The sequence below is a fragment of the Raphanus sativus genome, chromosome 2, assembly GCF_000801105.2.
Source record: "Raphanus sativus cultivar WK10039 chromosome 2, ASM80110v3, whole genome shotgun sequence".
NCBI classification, from domain to species: domain Eukaryota; kingdom Viridiplantae; phylum Streptophyta; class Magnoliopsida; order Brassicales; family Brassicaceae; genus Raphanus; species Raphanus sativus.
Window position 1 is genome coordinate 21,973,879 of NC_079512.1, and position 18,553 is coordinate 21,992,431.

The 18,553-nt window shown below is 34.0% G+C and overlaps 3 protein-coding genes and 1 long non-coding RNA gene across 4 annotated transcripts; all 4 read right to left on the bottom strand.

The window, feature by feature from the left end:
* Positions 1-2,974: 2,974 nt before the first annotated feature.
* LOC108841057 (uncharacterized) lies at positions 2,975-3,805 on the bottom strand. The gene is made up of 2 exons (XR_001948046.2): positions 3,325-3,805; positions 2,975-3,228 (listed from the first exon to the last, which is right to left on the bottom strand). It is a non-coding gene; the product is annotated as an uncharacterized LOC108841057 (long non-coding RNA).
* A 586-nt stretch (positions 3,806-4,391) lies between these two features.
* On the bottom strand, positions 4,392-5,770 carry LOC108821203 (zinc finger protein CONSTANS-LIKE 5). Its single transcript, XM_018594252.2, has 2 exons — positions 4,966-5,770; positions 4,392-4,890 (listed from the first exon to the last, which is right to left on the bottom strand). The coding sequence occupies exons 1-2, from the start codon at positions 5,665-5,667 to the stop codon at positions 4,561-4,563; spliced, it is 1,032 nt and encodes a 343-aa protein (XP_018449754.1). The 5' UTR covers positions 5,668-5,770; the 3' UTR covers positions 4,392-4,560.
* Positions 5,771-12,455: 6,685 nt separating this feature from the next.
* LOC108841070 (pathogenesis-related protein PR-1) lies at positions 12,456-13,926 on the bottom strand. The gene is made up of 2 exons (XM_018613853.2): positions 13,541-13,926; positions 12,456-13,025 (listed from the first exon to the last, which is right to left on the bottom strand). Exons 1-2 carry the CDS (start codon positions 13,797-13,799, stop codon positions 12,661-12,663), a joined length of 624 nt encoding a protein of 207 aa, XP_018469355.1. The 5' UTR covers positions 13,800-13,926; the 3' UTR covers positions 12,456-12,660.
* Positions 13,927-14,957: 1,031 nt separating this feature from the next.
* Positions 14,958-16,810, bottom strand: LOC108840683 (transcription factor MYB36-like). Its single transcript, XM_018613507.2, has 3 exons — positions 16,614-16,810; positions 16,253-16,382; positions 14,958-15,875 (listed from the first exon to the last, which is right to left on the bottom strand). The coding sequence occupies exons 1-3, from the start codon at positions 16,747-16,749 to the stop codon at positions 15,146-15,148; spliced, it is 996 nt and encodes a 331-aa protein (XP_018469009.1). The 5' UTR covers positions 16,750-16,810; the 3' UTR covers positions 14,958-15,145.
* Between the last annotated feature and the right edge of the window lie 1,743 nt (positions 16,811-18,553).

An 18,553-nucleotide genomic window follows, 5' to 3' on the forward strand; every position in this document is an offset into this window, starting at 1 on the left:
AAGACCTTTAAACTAGAACAAATGAGCTCAACAATGTTCTCTTAGCTTATACTAATGTCTCTGTCTCTCTTGTGTAGCTTGACTCTTTCTCTAGCTTAAACTCTGGTGGATGAAGAAAAAGAACCGTAGTCTGTAATAGACCTAACGCACATGTTATATATGCCTTTAATCTAATGAGATTCGTCGACTAAGGCCATAGATTATTTACGCGTTACTTAGATAAACCGGCCTAACATTGAACAAGTAGGATGGGCTTTGACCCAAACCTCATAGAATCAGTTAGTTAGTGTAGAAACAGTTATGCCATGCCACGGTATGCTACTTCTTTTTGTAAGTTTTTTTTAATTTTTCATCTAGTGGAAGATGGGAACTGTCAGGATAGGGATTAAGGTGCAGAAGTGGACCACGAGACAATCCCTTGGGCCAGCGATTCACGTGGTTGGGGTGTGGTCGGACCCTCCACTTGTCCCTCCTTCGAGCCAAGTCAGTCCATGTCGGACCCTCTTTGGGCCACACAGGTCTCACTTTCATGAAGCCGACATATAATAGTTATCTTTTGGATCCCAATTTACTGGTTCAATTGGTATACCAATAACAAGTTTATTTCTATTTAAATGTGACACTCTCTTTTTTTAAAAAAAAAATCTATTAAATTAACCCAAAAACTCGGAGATAAGGATCCGACTACAAGTCGACTTACCCAAAAGTACCTAAATCGGGGACACTCACTTTATTACCTCTTCTTTATAACACTATATAGTGTGAGTTTACATAATTTTAAAGATTGCTCGGTTTAACATAAGAAAAGGTTTCCAAAACTCGCGAATCATGGCCATAAAGTTATGATTACTTATTGACGATTGAATTCATTATTTGTCAATATTTTCTATACATGAGTGATATATGCATTTCAACATAGAGTATAATTTCACCAATCTTTGTAATGTGCACAAAGAATATGTAAAACTGTGAAGTTCTTGTATGATTTAGATGATACTGAGATATAAGATGACATTTTCTAAAGCGACTAACTAACCACAGTTTTCAGAGAAAGAAACTTTTTAGCTGAATATGATGTTCATTTATATTCTCTTCTGTTTCTGAAAAATGTCATTATGACATTTTTTCTTGTAATTTTAAAATTCAAATACAATTTTTAGTTTGATATTAATTATAAATGTATTAATTTTGTAAATAATTTTATTTATTTTAAATATTATTTGAATAAATGTAACCACTAAAAATTTAAATATATTTCAATAATTTTTTAATTTGTGTGAAAAATGTTAAAGTGATACTTTTATGAAAACGAAGAATATAATATCAAACAATGGTCATATAGTTCAACATTGATTTCCACAGATGTGTAATTTGATCTTTGTGGTTACAAAACTAATTGCAAGGAAACTATGATATAACCTTTAAACAAATACTAGTTAGACATATAAATATTAAGAGTATCATGTGCTTTATTTGATTTGTTTCATTTATCTGAATATTAATATGAGTTTAAAAAAGCTTTACAAAAATGTACAATCTAAGATAGCTACAAAGACATGTGCATTCACACAGGATTACACGCGTTATCATGCAAAGTTAGAGTAGTGTACTTAACGAAATTATATCGAAACTGAATAGCAATTAATAAGACTAATAACCATATGATTAGTATATAATAGACAATGAGTTTGGTAGAGTTTACCTAACGAGAATAATCCAAGGTTAACAGAGGGAAAATCACCATACATACGCAATTTATTCGTGACACTCAACATCAAACTTTTAATTATTTGTTTTCTGTTTAAGAAATCAAAACTTTAGGTCTATGTATTGTCAAAACTTTGCTTTAATGCGCCATTATTAACGTTATTATGATTGTATATATGTGGCCCCAAAGCCACAGCATTTCGTAGCCACTATTTGCAAATCTTAAGCTACCTTACAAAAATCGATCGTGCCTAAACTGCACACTGCATCAAGGTCTCTAAACCCACTTGGACGGCAGACGTCTCTATCAACTATTGCGATCAAAATTATTGATTATGGGTAACTTTACATTTTCGCAAAACTTGGTACAAATTCATAAGAAGTAACTATCTGCCTGCAAAGATGCATAATAGCATCTCCAAGGGTTCACTCTATTTGTTACTCTAAAATATAATGATTTTAAAATAGAATGATTTTATAATAGAAATGGAGTTTGCTCCAATGATACTCTATTTTAGAGTAGAAAATAGAGTGATGAACAAAAAAACAACTTATTCTATATTTATAGTAATTCAATTTTTCACTTTATTATAGAGTGAGAAATAGAGTATCATTGGAGCTTTATTTACCTAAACTCTATTTTAGAATGAAAAATAAAGTGGAGTTATAGAGTGAGAAATAAAGTACCATTGGAGCATATTTACTCTAAACTCTATTTTAGAGTGAAAAATATAGTGGGGTTAGAGATGCTCTGATGACTTCAAAGTTCAATTTGAAGAGAGTGCATGAGTTCAGAAGATTATGTAAATTGTTAGCGCTTAGCAGATTTATTTGCTATTTTTCACATAGTTTTATTATATCAGTTAAACCTTAAACAAGTTGCAAGGAAGCTATGATGTAACCTTTAAACTCTAATGTAATTAACTTGCAATTACCATAGAAGTTTTATAAACCAAAGAAACTATAACCTAGAATTCTTGATAATTTTGTAAATAATTAGTGACCCATCTATTAAATTTAATTCTAATTTTTATAAATCATGAGTCTGAATGGTTAGATGAATGATATAAAAATGGATTGCAGAACCAAGTACTTAAGAGCATGTTTATTGGTAAGACCCACTTAAAGGCCCTTAGTGAATTTTTAACTCTTAAAAGTGAGATAAGCAACTTTGTTAAAGGACACTTGATTATAATGGTTTAATGGTAGTTGCTTCACTTCAGTCCCTATTTTTCCATTCTCATGACATATACAAATACAAACAATAGAGAATAAAGCAAACCAGTAGAAAAGTCTCAACGTTTTATTTAACAAGAGCCAACCAAAAGATCCAAACTTTTCATACACAACTAAACAAGAGAACCAAACAGAACCGATATTTGAAACACAGAGAAAAGTAATGTTTCAGAGATCCAACTTCGACCTTATCAAAGACAACTAAAATATTACAACTTGAAATCCATTAGCCACAAAAGAAAGAAGAGGAAGAACAGAACGTATCCTGCTTTTGCTATTCTTGACCTGCAAAACAATGAGCAGAACAATGAACACAAGAACATGACAGAACAAAGATATATATATTCAATCAATTTAACGGATCAAATATATATGTTTTACTATATGTTTTTCAAGCATCCATCCATAGATATTTAAATTCTGGTTAACCAAAGCTTTTTGGTGAGCGAGCGCGACGGAGAGAAAAATGAATTCGGTTAACGAATCGCCGTCAAAGAGAACACGAGAATCTACATCGCACGAGCGACGGCCGGAGAGTTTCTCCTCTTCTCTCCTCTCCTTGTGATGATATCTCAGTGAGAATCTCTTCATGTTCCTGCTCCTCAATTGTGTTTGCAGGAGACAAACCGAGAGAGAGAGAGAGAGAAAAGAAGAACGGAGACGAGAGCGAGAGGGCAAAGAAGAACGGAGATGAGAGCAAAGTGACGCTTCTCCTCTATCCAATTATTTTATGACACCTGTCTCTAAGAGACGTGCCTTGGTTCGCTTAATCAAGGGGCGCCCCTTAGTGTTTTGCCTTTTTTCATTTATTTTTAATCCTCTTTATGCTAAGCTACCTTCTTAAGCTACCCCATTAAACATGCTCTAATGCTATTAATCAGTAAACGTTTTGATCAAAAAGAACCAAGTACTTAATGCTATTAATTAGTAAATCACCGATCACTTACGACAAAACATCTAAGTCCAAAAATGACTTTGACTTTATCTGACAATAATCACGATCCTGCAGAGAGATAAAGATTGGCTCTACAGAAACCCAAAAGGCAAAGTTTTATGAAGTTTCGGACAAAACCATCAACTGCATTCTTCTTACTTTTACTCAAATTTTCTGATAAGTCAACCTTCTCGTCTATTACTCTGCGAAAATTCCAGATTTATTGGAAATATGACTTTTGAGTTTTGAATAATTGAGGTAATTAATTACTGAACGGAGAAAAAAAAAGATATCTCTCTCAACGGCGGATTAGATTGGATCTTGCGTTTTACGTTTACGTATGATTATGGCATGGAATGCAAAGTAAAAATATCGAACCAAGACTCTATTTTTACAAAAACAGAAACAACACTAAGAATTTGATTCCAGCTATAGCAAATATTTAATTCATAATTTGTTATAGAAAAAACTCCACCCAATCCCGCCGGTCAACAAATATAGCGACAAGACAACATCAGCCAATATATAAAATTGTAATTACCAAATTATATGATTTTCACTTTGCTAAAATAAGTATACATAAACAGTGAGAGAAGCGGTAAAAAGAAAAAGTAAACGGACGAAGCTGTAAGAAAGGATAAATTGCTCGTCTACGGTGGAAGCAGGGATCTCTTTCAGGTAAATCAGAACGTTGGTACGACACCGTAATGTCCAGCTGAAGCGTAAACTTGACTGAAGAAAACGTCGTCGTTTTCAGCCTCCGTTCGTTTCGCGAAACGGCCTTTGATCCTTGGCCGTGACTCAGCGTAAGCTTTCCTCGAAGCGTAACGTATCGTCTTCTCGAACTTCCTGTTCTTTCTCTTCTCCCTGTACCTCAAAACCCTAGCCTCCCTGTCCATGGAGCTCGGTTGATCCCCGGTAGTCGCCGTCGAAGTAGTGATCGTGCTCCGGTTAAACGGAACCGAGGTGGTCCCGTCGGGAACGACGCCGTACTCGAGAGACGAAGTCGAAACCTGAAATTATAAAAATTGAAAATCAGTTGAAAAGTTTTCAAGAAACTCGACGGAGAGAGAGGAGAGGAGACTTACACTGTGGCTGATTGATTGAGTTGGGTAGGTGAAAGTGGAGAGCTTTGATCTGCAGAAGTCTATGTCGAAGCAGTGTTCGTTGTTAGTCAAAGGAAGAGGCTCTGTTTTTGTCTGAACCGGTACGAGGCTGTCTGCTCCGAAAGTGTTTGGGTACTCGAAGTCAATGAGTCGGTCAAAGTCGGAGAACATGAACTCAGAAGACTTCATCTCAGTTCCGGTTTCGATTTTAGCCGGTTCGTTGAAGTCGTTAGGGAGCAGCCACGGGCACAGACCGAGCTCATCGGCGCTTCCCACCACCGGCACGGCGGTTAAGTCGACGGTGGTGGACGAGCCGAGGACTCCGAACGTCGAAGGCGAGATTTTCGCGGCGGCCGAGTCGAAGAAGGGTTCGACGGGGACTCGTTCGTGGCGGCTGGCGAGGGGATTAGCAGAGTGGATGTCGGAGTCGCAGGCGACGCAGAGGGACGCGGCGTCGGCTTTGCAGGTGACGGAGGCGGGAGCTTGTTCGCAGACTTCGCAGAGGTACACGCGCTCGTGACGCTGCGTGAAGGTGTGGATACTTGTGTCGCAAGGGATGCATAAGAAAGCTGAGTCGACTCGGCAGAACACGGCGGCCGAAGCTGATTTGCAAGCGTCACAGGAACGAGCCGCTGCGCCCCATCCGCCGGAGAGTGATTTGATGCTCTCTAAGCCGAATCCCATTTACTTCTCTCTCGCTGCTCTTTTTTTTTGTTCTTAATTTAATTGACAAAAAAGAAACTTTCTTTGAAGTTTTTGGAACCTAAAGTTTGAGAATGTGTGGGAGTTGGGTATTTGATTTGCTTGGATGATCTGTCATGCCCAGTCGGATGAACAAAACTTAGCTTCACCCCCTAAGGTGAATCTCTACATTCACCCACCAATAGGAATTAGTTAATTAAGATTTGATATCTCTTAAAAAAGGAAACCAAGTAATAAGAATTTAATGAAATAAAATTATGTTTTTAGATAAAAAAAAATAGTAGCAATTATAAAAAAATATTTTTTTTAATATTGATAAATACGTCAGAAAATACTAAACCATAAACCCTAAACCCTAAATTATAAATACTAAACCCTAAACCCTTGGGGAAAGCCTGAACCCTTGGGCAAATCCTACATCCTAAATCGTTAATCTTAAACCCTAAACCCTTAATCATAAACAATAATATTAAACCCTAAATTCTAAACACGAAACCCTAAACCCTAAACTCTTTGACAAATATTAAATCATAAACCCTTAATCCTAAACCATAAACCATTTTGGAATTTAGGATTTAGGGTTTAGTATTAGGGGTTATAATTTAGGGTTTAGGGATTAGGATTTAGTTTATGATTTAAGGTTTGGTTTAAATTTAAGGGTTTAGGGTATAGGATTTGCCCAAGGGTTCAGGCTTTTCCCTAAGATTTAGGGTTTAGTATTTACAATTTAAGGTTTAGGGTTTAGAATTTAGGGTTTAGGTTTAGTATTTTCTGACGGATTTATCAATATTAAAAAAAAAATTTTTTTGATAATTGCTACTATTTTTTATTTATCTAAAAACATAATTTTATTTCATTAAATTCTTATTAATTAGTTTCCTTTTTTAAGAGATATCAAATCTCAATTAACTAATTCCTATTGGTGGGTGAATGTAGAGGTTCACCTTAGGGGGTGAAGCTAAGTTTTATTCCAGTCGGATAGAGAAGACACAGTACACGGCAACGAATTATTGTGCGACACGTGAAGTAATTGAGTCCACAAAAATAGCTTTTTTACAATACAGTATGGGGTTTAATTATTGTTTTATTTTCTTTTGCTTACGCATGGAGAAATATGTTTCTTAGAAACAAAAATTAGGCTGACAAGAAACCAGCTAATTATAAAATAAATTAGGCTGGATATTATAACTTTTTGGTCTTTTAAACGTCTGTTAAACTTTTAATATCTGTATATTAAAAATTTTAATAACCCTTAAATATTTTGGATGGTATTTTGAATGGGGTTTATTATGGTAATTGGTTGAATCCTTCCGTATAACAATTATGAAGTTTTTAATATTTGAATTTGTCACACCATATACTTAGAGGAATATCTATGGCCTCTAAACAGTTTATTAGATAACTTATAGATTTTAAGTTCTTCTTTTTTTTTGAAACACAGCTTATAGATTTAACTATTATGATAATTTGTCGTCATTTTCATGTATCAATAACGTTTATGTTATATTCATACACTATTTATTCTATAAATGGATACTAGCTTATAGTCTCCTTTTCAAACAAAGACTTTCAAATTTTATAACTACTATTCAAATCCTTTTGTTAAAACATAGTTACTGGAATTAATCAATTATAAATTATAGCTTTGTAGTGGATGACTCATTTTACAGCGTAATCGGAAGGGGTCCCTTCACGTACGTGAGGGATGTTCTTTGAATTTTTGGGATTGGATGGTCGTCATTAGGCGTCGGCATGATTTAGCTATTTATCTAGTTAGGCATGAAAGCAAAATTTGTTTTTCCTTTCCAAATTCAGAAACTTTGACCTCGAGAAATCATAAAATATATCTTTGCTTAAGATTTCATTTTACGGTTTTAGTGATGAAGATCCGGTAATATATTACACTATGAATTTAGCAATACGCATTTTGTAATGTGTTGTAAAGCAACGTGTTCTAGGTTCAGTTCTCTTGAAAGATACCTGATTTCACACTTCCGCAGCATAGCTATTGTTATATACTACAACATTTAAAAGAATTATCTCTCTTCCGTTCCAAATTATATAAGCTTTATCTGACATGTTGATTGATTTCTTCGGCCAACGATATCTATCTTTATGAGATAGCTTCCCGAGGTACACGCACCCAAAAAAAAAGTATTGCTATTTTCGGCACTGAATGCACTGTACATTTTACTCGATATGGTCCCATCTCCAGTTTTTATCGTCAGTGTTTTTTACTATTGGAAAAAATTCTCTCCTTATCGGATGATAATATAGTGATGATATATATCCGAGTTGTGCTTAAAACCATTCCAAAATATTATTAGTCTTGTGCCTAAGTTGTGATTAAGGAAAATAAAATATACAATTGTGCGGTCAGCAAACCTTCAAAGAGCCATAAATAATGCACTTTCGAGTGAAATGGGTCTGGTTTCCATTAAGAAAAACAGTTATCACTTCCATTAAGAAAAACAGGCAAATTGTTCAAGCAGCCGTATGAATCAGCTTCCCGCTAGCGTAGTGTTCCTCGTGTTTTAGTTACCTGGGTCTCTCTTTTCATGTCTGTCTCGGTTCAATCTTCCATCCTGTTACTACAAGTTTGTATCAATACTTGATGTCCTATTCGCTCCAAAACTGAACGGTTTCAAGTTTAATTGCTTTTTGCTTTCATATTTTTTTTCTTTTTTTTGCCATAAAAGTAAGTTCTAGAGGTCTTATAGATTGTTCATCACATCTTGTAAATCTCAACAATTTCATTTCTGAAATGATATTTACCATTTAGCAAAAAAGTTATCACTTCCGATCCGGTTTAGGAAACCTAACCTTATCTCGGCATCAGAACAATTAACATCGAACAGATTAATTTATAGTCCCTAAACCCTTTGATTCAACGTCACCTGCGTGTCAGTTCATGCAGAAAACGTCATGCCTTGCGTAGGCTACACGTGATTTAATTTAGTTTAACATCAAACATTTCACGTTAATTTATGGTATTACAATTATATTAAGATTACAATTGTATTAAGAAACAAAAAAGCTTGGTCTTTGTCCAAAAAAAACTTGTTTCAGAAACCTTTGAGTTTTAATCAAACTACAAATGCTTATTTCTGATGTTTAAACTAGTGTATGTAGCAATGTCACCCCAACTTTTTCTGTTTATTAGTATCACGCTTGGTTGCATATTAGGCCCCTTAACAACATAAAAATATACTAAACACGGTTTCGATAAGACGTAAACATTCCGTTTTAGCTAGTAATGCATCTCCATGTAATTCAAAAAATCGATGATAGTTCCTATACCAAAATTTTATAGAATACATACACAGTGTATTTGACCAAAAAAGATATACAGTATGTAACCCACGTAGTATCATAAGTTTTCAGTCTAAGCAATCGTTTACAATAAATCACGATATATATGTATGCATCCTTGATAAATACTAGTGTGGATGCGCATGCCATGTGAGAAATTGAAAGCCAACATGAATCGATGAACAACGTATAATTAAATGAGCCCATTTTTGTTTTTAACTGTACATTGAACGTTGACATAATCATTCGCATCACGATTCATTCATGAACTTGCTATTGTGAGATGCAGCCAATCAAACATATGTAATTTCAATCATTAAAAAAGGGGGTAACACTTTCCCTCAAAGGAAAGTGGGTGATCTGATATTTGCCAGTCTAGCAAATAATCTAAATACATGTCAGCATCTTCTAACTTCAAGTAACACGTGTAGAGTTGGAGGTCGTGTATTATAAACTATGTATTATTAGTCATCAAAATGATAATTGGTTAGAAAATTCAAATCCAAAAAATATATTAAATAATAAATATTCAACTTCAATTGTTTATTCTTCTATTTTGTTTTTATAACCGTGGAATTTTGCAATCGAGATCTAGTCCTACAAAGTCCACTACACTCCACGTATTTTTGCAATTTAACACTAGTCCAAATGATCACATGAGGTTTCGAATCCATATTCGTGTTGGGGCCGAAGCTCTCTCAAAATTAAAACCATTAACCCACCATCTTGTGGTTCTTTTCTCCTCTCTTTTGTATTCATCATCTTTATTGTCATTACAATAAAGCATTGACGATATTTATATAGCTTACGGACCGATGTCCAAAAGAAATGGACGTGTGAAATGCTACAACTTAAAATTTCTTCACACTATAGATCTGTTCTTTTTTGTTTACTTTTGAAATGTATAGAGTAGTCATATAAACTCAGGATCCACTAAAAAGAAAACTATAAAATTTTCTAAAACGATTCATATCTCGTGTTTCCCGTGTGGAAATTGGTATGGTTATATTTAAAATAGTCGATAGCTTTGCCGTTAAAACGTATAGTGGCGTGACGAAAATGAAAACATCACCAAGTTGTATGCTTTTAGGTGAGAGATAACCAATAAATAAATGATATTTACTTCGTTTCTTTTAACAATCTATTTTCTGATATTCAAGCTCCACTACTGTAATTAGGTTTCATACAATCACATGAAAGTTGCTCCTTTTTTTTCTAACACATCAATAATGACTAAAAATATCTCTAATGTAAATTTTTTTTTCTTTGAAAATGAAATAAAAATACTGCAACCCAACTTCATACTCTATTTTATTCTATTTATAATTAAAAATAAAGTTGGATTGAAAATGACCTGATGTATGGCTTCTGTAAAAGAGGAACTACTATGAGTAAAGTATTAATGTTATTATATAATCAACATTATCATTTGTCATAATGAGACCTTTCACGAGACTCGACTTTCGGCCACAAATCGACAAAAGAAAAGACTTACTACTTTTTGCCGACCATTTTATCATTTCAACTATTGTTATCTATGTTCCAAAGATTTTGTCAACATATACTTCAAGTTGCTAAATTGAGCATTTTCAAGGACCTTTTCAGCATTTAGTTTTGTTATGAGGCAAAAAAAAATTTCTAGACTTCGTAGTAAAATTCCAACAGTATCAATTCTATAATATATAAACCGAGAAACCCATCTGGTAAGAAGAAACAATAGAAGCAATGTTGTGATAGACTCATCCGGGATCGTCTACTTTCCATTACTCCATCAAGACCACAGTCTCCGTCTCTCCTGCAGATCTTCTTTTCCCTCACCTTTCGGCCGCCTTAGAAGTGCCGGCCTAGAGGGGAAGCCACCCATCGATTAGGACATCTAAAATAAGAAGTTATATTTTTGAAAAATATTTGGTAGTATTTATAAACATGCATAATATTTTAGATAATTTTACTTATTTGACATTATTAGTTTGAATAATTTTTATTGTACATTTCAAGAATATTTATACAATTTTAAAGTTAACATGTTATTAACAATTAATAGTGAATTTTTATTTTAAATTAGAGTTCAAATCTAAAACAATAATTAAAAATTAAACCGTAAAAACAGATTTCCTCTTGATCTAATTCATACTTTTACGTCTTGCAACTAATCCTATATGTTCCCTTCCATAACATTTAAAACCCTTATTAAAAGTTATCTTTTAATTATCATTTAGGCATTGGTTGTCACACCTGATTTTTTTTTTCGAAGTTACAACTGATAAAAAATTATTCACGGCTTACTATATAAGAAGAAAGGTTCAACTAGTTGGCTATGTTATTAGTTGAGACGGTTATGGTCGAAATTCTTGGTCATATGAGTTTAAAGAATGGTTTTGCAGGAACTAATGTAAGAATATCTATATTTCAATAATATGCTAAGGCATATTATTAAATTTAGTTTAGGGCAGTATGAAACATTAGACCCGCACTGGCTTTAGTTCAACCTTTGTATTTTGTTCTTTGTTCTTCTTGTAGTTTTTCTTTTTGTAATAAGTGGTTTTCCACAACTAAAAACTGAAAAACCCTGGTATAAATCTTAACATTAACACCAAAAAAAAATGTTGTGATATCATGGGTGAGTTGAAGCAATAGAACACTCCTTTATCCGGAAGCGACTCAACAATTCTATTCTATTTTTAGCACAATTTCTAAAATAACATATTCTGTATCCTTGTGGTGGAATAAATGAAAAGATGTGATATGTATCTCTCTCTTTTCTTTGTCCTCTGCTAATGCTCTTTTAAAAATCTCTCTAAATGTTCAGAACAAGATTGTGTATCATATAGTCCGGAATTTAACAAAATGAGGAACAATCATTTGATGTTGTGTTGTTCGGTATGATTTATTTTGTGTAAAACCTTAGCTTCTAGTCTTTGTTTATGGTTTCCAGATACAAGTATGTTGTAATTCTATGAAACGAATCTTCTTCCGCTGTTCTTTTTTTATTCTGGGAGTCTACAAGTTCACCGGCTTTAGATTAATTTTGTGTAATCGTTGGTTTAATATTAATGTAATCCTCCTGTTATATATATATAAAAAAAGGAACGATTATTGACCATAAATTCTCAAATTTATTATGTGTTGCAAGACATCGAGTTTTCATTCTAGCTAATATGTGAAACAAATCTAATACTACATCTTTATTTAATTTTTTTTAAAAATTGATGCTAACTTACTTGTATATATCAGTTAAACTGTTACCATACGTGATTGTCTTGTCAGTTTCTTCAGTTGGATACGTTTTTTTTTTTTACAAAGTAAAGGGTTATAAACCCGGATCTATTAAAGACATAACTCCCGGATGCCGGATGGGAGGTGCAGCCCACGCCCACGGATAGCCCACGGATAGAGTTGGATACGTTGTCAAGTACAATTATATTTTCATATGCTAAAAATACTCGCATCATCTTTTACGATGTTACCATAATACGGCCAATCAACAGAACTTTGAGGACATGACGTCAAATAACATTACACACATAAACAACAGAACGATGTATCATGCAAATTAGATGTCTCGCAAATTTTAATTTTACGAAGATAATGAAACAGAAAATAAAGCGAAATTAAATAAAATCAAGAACCAAACAAAAAAACGTTTTAAAGTGTTTTTTCCTCTTAGTAAGGCCTCTCACCAACGTAGTTACCCGGAGGGTCGTAGTTACAAGTGATGAAAACTCCTGCACCATTCTCACATACCACACTTGCGCATCCGAGCCTTTTGGTGTCACGCCACACGATCTGAGTGTAGTGACCACACATCCCACTTCCGTCACACGAGTTGGTGTTGTAGTTGTAGGAGCTGCCTTCAACGACCCATGAATGCACCACAAATCCTGGTGCCCAGCTCGATCCACTTCCCCAGAACAGGTTCTCTCCGTATGGGCCGGTCGAATGGGTCATTGAGCAGTCGTAACGCCTCTGGTTCGCCCACCATGTCGCGTAGCTCGCTAGCTTGCCGTCCCAAACCAATGGAGGCAAACCTGATTGGAAATGAGATTCAGTTTACAAAAAGCAATAGGAATACCATTTTGTGTGAAAGAATACCATTATACAAAATAAAATTTATGTAATGGTTTAAGTTATATATACTAAATAAATATAAAAGTAAAATTAAAAGCAAACAAAAACAATGGACACCTACGTAACATAGCCAAATTACACCAAAATGCAGCAGTCCGTAATAACTTTTTTTTTTGTTAAACGGAGGAGTCTACGGCAAAGACTACAGAGCCAAGAGTAATCATCAGACCTGTGAAAGATATGGTTTCTTGCCCCTTACGGCTTATACGAAACAACCATAATCGCATTAAAAGGACTAGATCCCAATCTCTCAGTTACCTAATATGGTGAATTGTAAGTTGTAACAATGCATTAAGTAATGTTCAAGCCTATACCGATTTCCTAGAAAATCGTTTTAGAAATATCATTTCGCTTATGACCGATATGCCATCTAGGCTAAACAGAATTCTATAACATTGCTATTACTAATAAATACCTAGTCTAGACCGAATAGCGTTATGTGGGTCAAGGAACTGTCTAGCGATGGAGCCAGCTGGTAGGCGCGGGGTGTAGGGAGGCCGATAAACAGGCTTGGGGCTCGGGGTTGGAAGTGGGACCCATGGCTTAGGGATGTAAGGGGTCGGGGTAACCGGTGGTCTTGGACGGTAATAGTCTGCATGGACTGCTTGGAAAGCGACCATGAGAAGGGAAATTGTGAAGACAATGGCTTGGGTCGTCGATGAACCGGTAGCCATCTTTTGTGGTATGACTATGAAAGACGGGGTGTTGGGTGGGGAAGAGAAATTACTTGGCGAGTGATTATTTATAAGTTATGATTTCATGGATTAAATAAAAATTTGGATCCTTGACAAAAAAAAAAATCGGACCTTTAGAGGGGGATGTCAACTCCATTTGTGGTTTCCATGTTCGATTATGGTTACCACTCTTTTATGTTACGTTTTGGTAAGATGGATTCTGTGGTTAATTACTTAATTGTCAATTGGATCTTTAATACTACTTCTTTTTGTTATGTGTATATGAACTTCTTGATTAACTAATGTGGACTCTGAAGAATTTTTAAAGTTCATTTAAAACCTTTTTTGAAGAAATCTGTCATTTTAAATATAGATTATGTTTTGTTCTTTGCAAAATATAACTAAAATAATTCTCATCGCTATCTCATATGTGATAAAATGTTGGGATGGAATTAAATTGTAATCTTATGTATGCAATGAAAATATGTCGATCAATCGCATGGACTGATATTTTCCTGATTTCTTAAAATCAAGTGGCATAAGGAAAAGGTGATGGTCCATGATTTTTTTAATTTTGGATAGAATTGATCAAGTATACTAGTTTTAAATTGATCTTAAGATATTAGTTAACTAACGGATAATAGATGCGACATAATTAGATACAACAATGTAGCCGGCCTAAGAATGTTCCCTAAAAAGACTTTTATCTATGCTTATGGCTTTTTTATATACAAAACTTAGTTGTGGTCAAATGTATATTAGTATTTTACTTCTAGTTGAGTAAAATAATTTTTTAGTTTACTTTGCTTCCTTGTCATACGGTTGGCCCATGTCACTCTCAGCAACTAGTGTCATCTTTATATGGCCCTTTATAACTGAAACTGGAAAGGCCCATTATTTCCTAGTTTAATCAGTATTAACATATTCATTATTTTCTGTCCGAAAAGCCCAAAAGTAGACCGAAACATAAAAATCTTGAGAAAGAAAAACACAAAATCTTAAGTTGAAAAATGACACCGTTAGCTACAAGTAGAATCTAGTATTACAAAAAAAATTATCAATCACTGATCAATAAAAGTTATGTAAGATGTTAACATTTTATCGTAAAATGGGTCAGAATGTACTTCTAAATCCACGTAGTTCTTCTGAATATAAGAAAGCTAGTAAAATTAATGACTTACATTATTATTATCAACAAATCGTTACAGTTAAAAAGAAAATGAAAAAAACCCCTTTCGCCCTCAACATGCTATAATAAGCTTATGACTGTAATAATACACAACTCATCAATAATCCAGCTATAGTAGTTACACATGCATGTACATATGCATGACAAATAAAAATGATTACACACTGTGGTAGCTCATCTGAGCGTACTCTTGAAGTATACCCATTCCTTCAGTCGTCTGATCAAGAACAGATGATGATGCCCAAGAACTCGACGACATTGTTTTCCTCTCTAGCTCCACTTCTTCCGACCACCAGTTCGAATCGTTCGTTAGCCCAAACTCGTTGCCCACTTGAAACAATTCTTTAGAATCACATCTGCTCATAAGGTCCATGTTATGATTATCTAACTGAAGGTCCTGCGAAAAAACCAAATTAGGTTGAAATCCGTGAGCAGGGTTTATGGCTTGCTCTACGTTCTCTGAATAGATAAGAGATACTCCATTGCTGAGCTCAGCTAGATTGATATGACTCTTCTGATGAACAAAGTTAACTCCTAGAGGGTGGAGGGTTTCCTGGGATGCTAGCTTAGAGTTTTGATCAGGAATAGTCTGCAACAATGGATGAAGCTTGGGCCACAAGATAGGGTTGTTGTAGAAACTGGAGAAGGGGCTTTGTACGTTTTGAAGCTGCATGTGAAGTTGAAGCCTCTCTAGAGCAGAGTTACTCAGATTTTGAGGACTCTTGTTGTTGTTGTTGCTGATATTGTTTTCATTCTGATGGGTGATGGAGTCTTGACGATTCATTTGTTTCTGTCTTCCAAGCAGTTTTTTCTTCAGTTTGGTGTTCCAGTAATTCTTGATATCATTGTCTGTCCTTCCAGGAAGCTGAGCTGCAATTATAGACCACCTGCATATATCAGATTAAGGTTACAATTATTAGAAGATGTATAACAATTATTTCGTTATATAGATCACTAATTAACTTCATGTTTTCATAGACGTAAATAAACATGAGGTGCCCCAAAAGTACAAAAACACCAAACCAAGGAGAAAGAGACAATATAAACCCTAAATTTTATGGGATGTATCATAGCTTGATACATGGGCTTGCATGTGTTTCAGCATAAGATTCATAGACAAAAGGTAAAAAGACAAGAAGCCCAAGTTAAAGTTTTACAGAATTACCTCCAATTCTGAACCAAGAATATATTATATAGTTAAGAGGTGTTGATTTATTTAAATAACTAATCAACAGATATCATGCGATATAGATAAATCACTGACCTGCTTCCAATGCTGATGTAAAGATTTAAGATGATACTATCTTCTTCCTCGGAAAAGCCACCATGTTTGATGTTTGGTCTTAAGTAATTAAGCCATCTCAGTCTGCAACTCTTACCACATCTCTTCAACCCTATAATTTAGACAAAACTTCAAAATCAGGACAATTAATCGAAATCATAAATATGAATCAAGTAAAATCGGGACAAGGGGCTGTTGATTAAATCCATATTTTATTGATCCAAAAAGTGATATATTATATGATAAATATTCAAAACGAAGCTCAGAATTTAAGTTTTGGTAGATAAAACTAAACAAGATGCAGCTACTTATAATTATAAGTATAAACTAATGTAATTATTACCAATTTTTTGAGGCAGTGCGATCCAGTTGCCTCCAGTGCCATATTTGTCGATATAGTCCTTGAGCTTCACATCTTCTTCAGGCGACCAAGGCCCTTTCTTCACGTTTGCCTTGTCGCAGCATGGAGCTCTTCCCATTTTCTTACAAATCCTTTTGTCTTTTCTTCTTCTTTGTTCTTGTTCTTCTTCCAAAGTGTTATTATGCTTGTTGGAGATGAAATGATCTAATGCTTAGAAGAGATGGTTTATAAAGACGAGAAAAGGAAGGTATTAATTAGTGATTATTATAACTAAAAGTGAATATTAAATATATACATATAAAGTCGTCTCCGTGTATTAATTTTCATATTTCAAATTCAACCCTTAGCAAATTATATTTTTCTGACTAGGGTTTTTTGTGTTTCCTGCTTTTGGATTTCTAACATTTATTTGTTTATGTGAAAGGTGAAAAGTTGTCTCAGTTTTTAAATCATGAATGCAAAGAAAAACTTGCGTGACATTTTGTCCAATTGCATATCCCTTTGTATATCTTAAAAATTAAAGGCAGGAAACAAACCATCGTCTTGATTTGTCGTGACTTGGGTTGAAAATGCTCCCCTCTGTAGCCAATCAAATGTTACACTTAATTTCTGATGTACTCCTTCCGTTTCAAATTATTTGTAGTTGTAGAGCAAAATTTTCGTTTCAAAATAAGTGTCGTTTTATGATTTCAATACAAAATTTATTGATTTTTTATTCTAAACTAGTTTTCTATTGGTTGAAATGTGGTTAGATGTATTAGTAATGATATTTTTATCTAGTAAATATCAAAATTAGATATTTTATTAATATGTGTGTAGAATTCTAAAACGATAAGTAATTCGAAACGGAGGAAGTAATTCTTAAATTTGTATAATTTGCTGAAGTTCATAGATAGTGGTTTGAATAAGTCAACTTATATGAGAAAAGTATCCAAATTCTTGACTTTCTTATGACAGAACTGAGTAAAGAAACAAGAGAAATTTCGGAACTTGCATAATGTAGCCTCAGTAAGAAACTTTTTTTTTTTGCTTAAAATTTGTTGCAAGTTGATTTCTTATTAAAAAATGAACGTGAACTAGTGGATGAGATAAAATAGGAGATTTTCCTCAGTAAGAAACTTCAAACAAGAAATGTTTATTTTTCTTGAAAAAGTACCGATTGTATCATCTTGCATTCAAACAAGAATGTTTATAATACTTTTTTTTTTACTAATGTTTATAATACTTTCTGTGAGAAAATGATGAACATTGAATATTATTATAAATCATAGAACGGCAGAATAGTACAATGTGTTTCCATAGTTTTTACCAACCATGCCATTCCATCATTGCACCAGTTGTCCAGTTTAGTGATAACAATTAAAGAAACTTAGTCACCCCGTACGTAGTTTTCCTTTTCAATAAAACGTTTCTTGTTTAGTGACATTGTAGAAATTCTGCATGTGGAAGAAGTTTTTAAGAAATTAACCGATAATGTAATATGATTAGTATGAAAATCCGTGTGCCGTAAGGAAAAACGTCGGTATCGAGAAGACCATATAGTCATGTAGATACGGTTATGACTCGTTGCCAAATAAGTTTTGACTTCATTTCAAGGTAAGCTTTTATCTCTCAATTCATTCTAGAAGCTCTTGTTCTTTGACTTACAGTTTCTTTTATTACACATACACAAACAAATATTATATGGATAGAATGCCTTCAGTCAAAAAAAGAACAAATATTATATGGATAAATATAACGTATGTGCAGTGGGTGTATTTGCAGCTTCGAATTCAACTGAATATGATGAATGTATAAATTATAAATCTGAAAAATACCTAAGACGCAAGGGTTTAAAAAGTGACGTAAATTATAGCAGTACGAAGATTCAATTTTAGCGATATAATCAACCATTTAAACATTTCGAGGCCCGTTTTAGGAAG

Bases quoted from the DNA above. Each gene is read 5' to 3' on its own strand.
- LOC108821203 (XM_018594252.2), bottom strand. From the start codon at position 5,667: ATGGGATTCGGCTTAGAGAGCATCAAATCACTCTCCGGCGGATGGGGC. The intron at 4,891-4,965 runs GTAAGTCTCCTC...TTATAATTTCAG, and splicing joins CTCAATCAATCAGCCACAGT to GTTTCGACTTCGTCTCTCGA.
- LOC108840683 (XM_018613507.2), bottom strand. From the start codon at position 16,749: ATGGGAAGAGCTCCATGCTGCGACAAGGCAAACGTGAAGAAAGGGCCT. The intron at 16,383-16,613 runs GTAATAATTACA...TCTAAATTATAG, and splicing joins CGCACTGCCTCAAAAAATTG to GGTTGAAGAGATGTGGTAAG. The intron at 15,876-16,252 runs GTCAGTGATTTA...TGATATATGCAG, and splicing joins TACATCAGCATTGGAAGCAG to GTGGTCTATAATTGCAGCTC.
- LOC108841070 (XM_018613853.2), bottom strand. From the start codon at position 13,799: ATGGCTACCGGTTCATCGACGACCCAAGCCATTGTCTTCACAATTTCC. The intron at 13,026-13,540 runs GTATTTATTAGT...ATTTCCAATCAG, and splicing joins CGCTATTCGGTCTAGACTAG to GTTTGCCTCCATTGGTTTGG.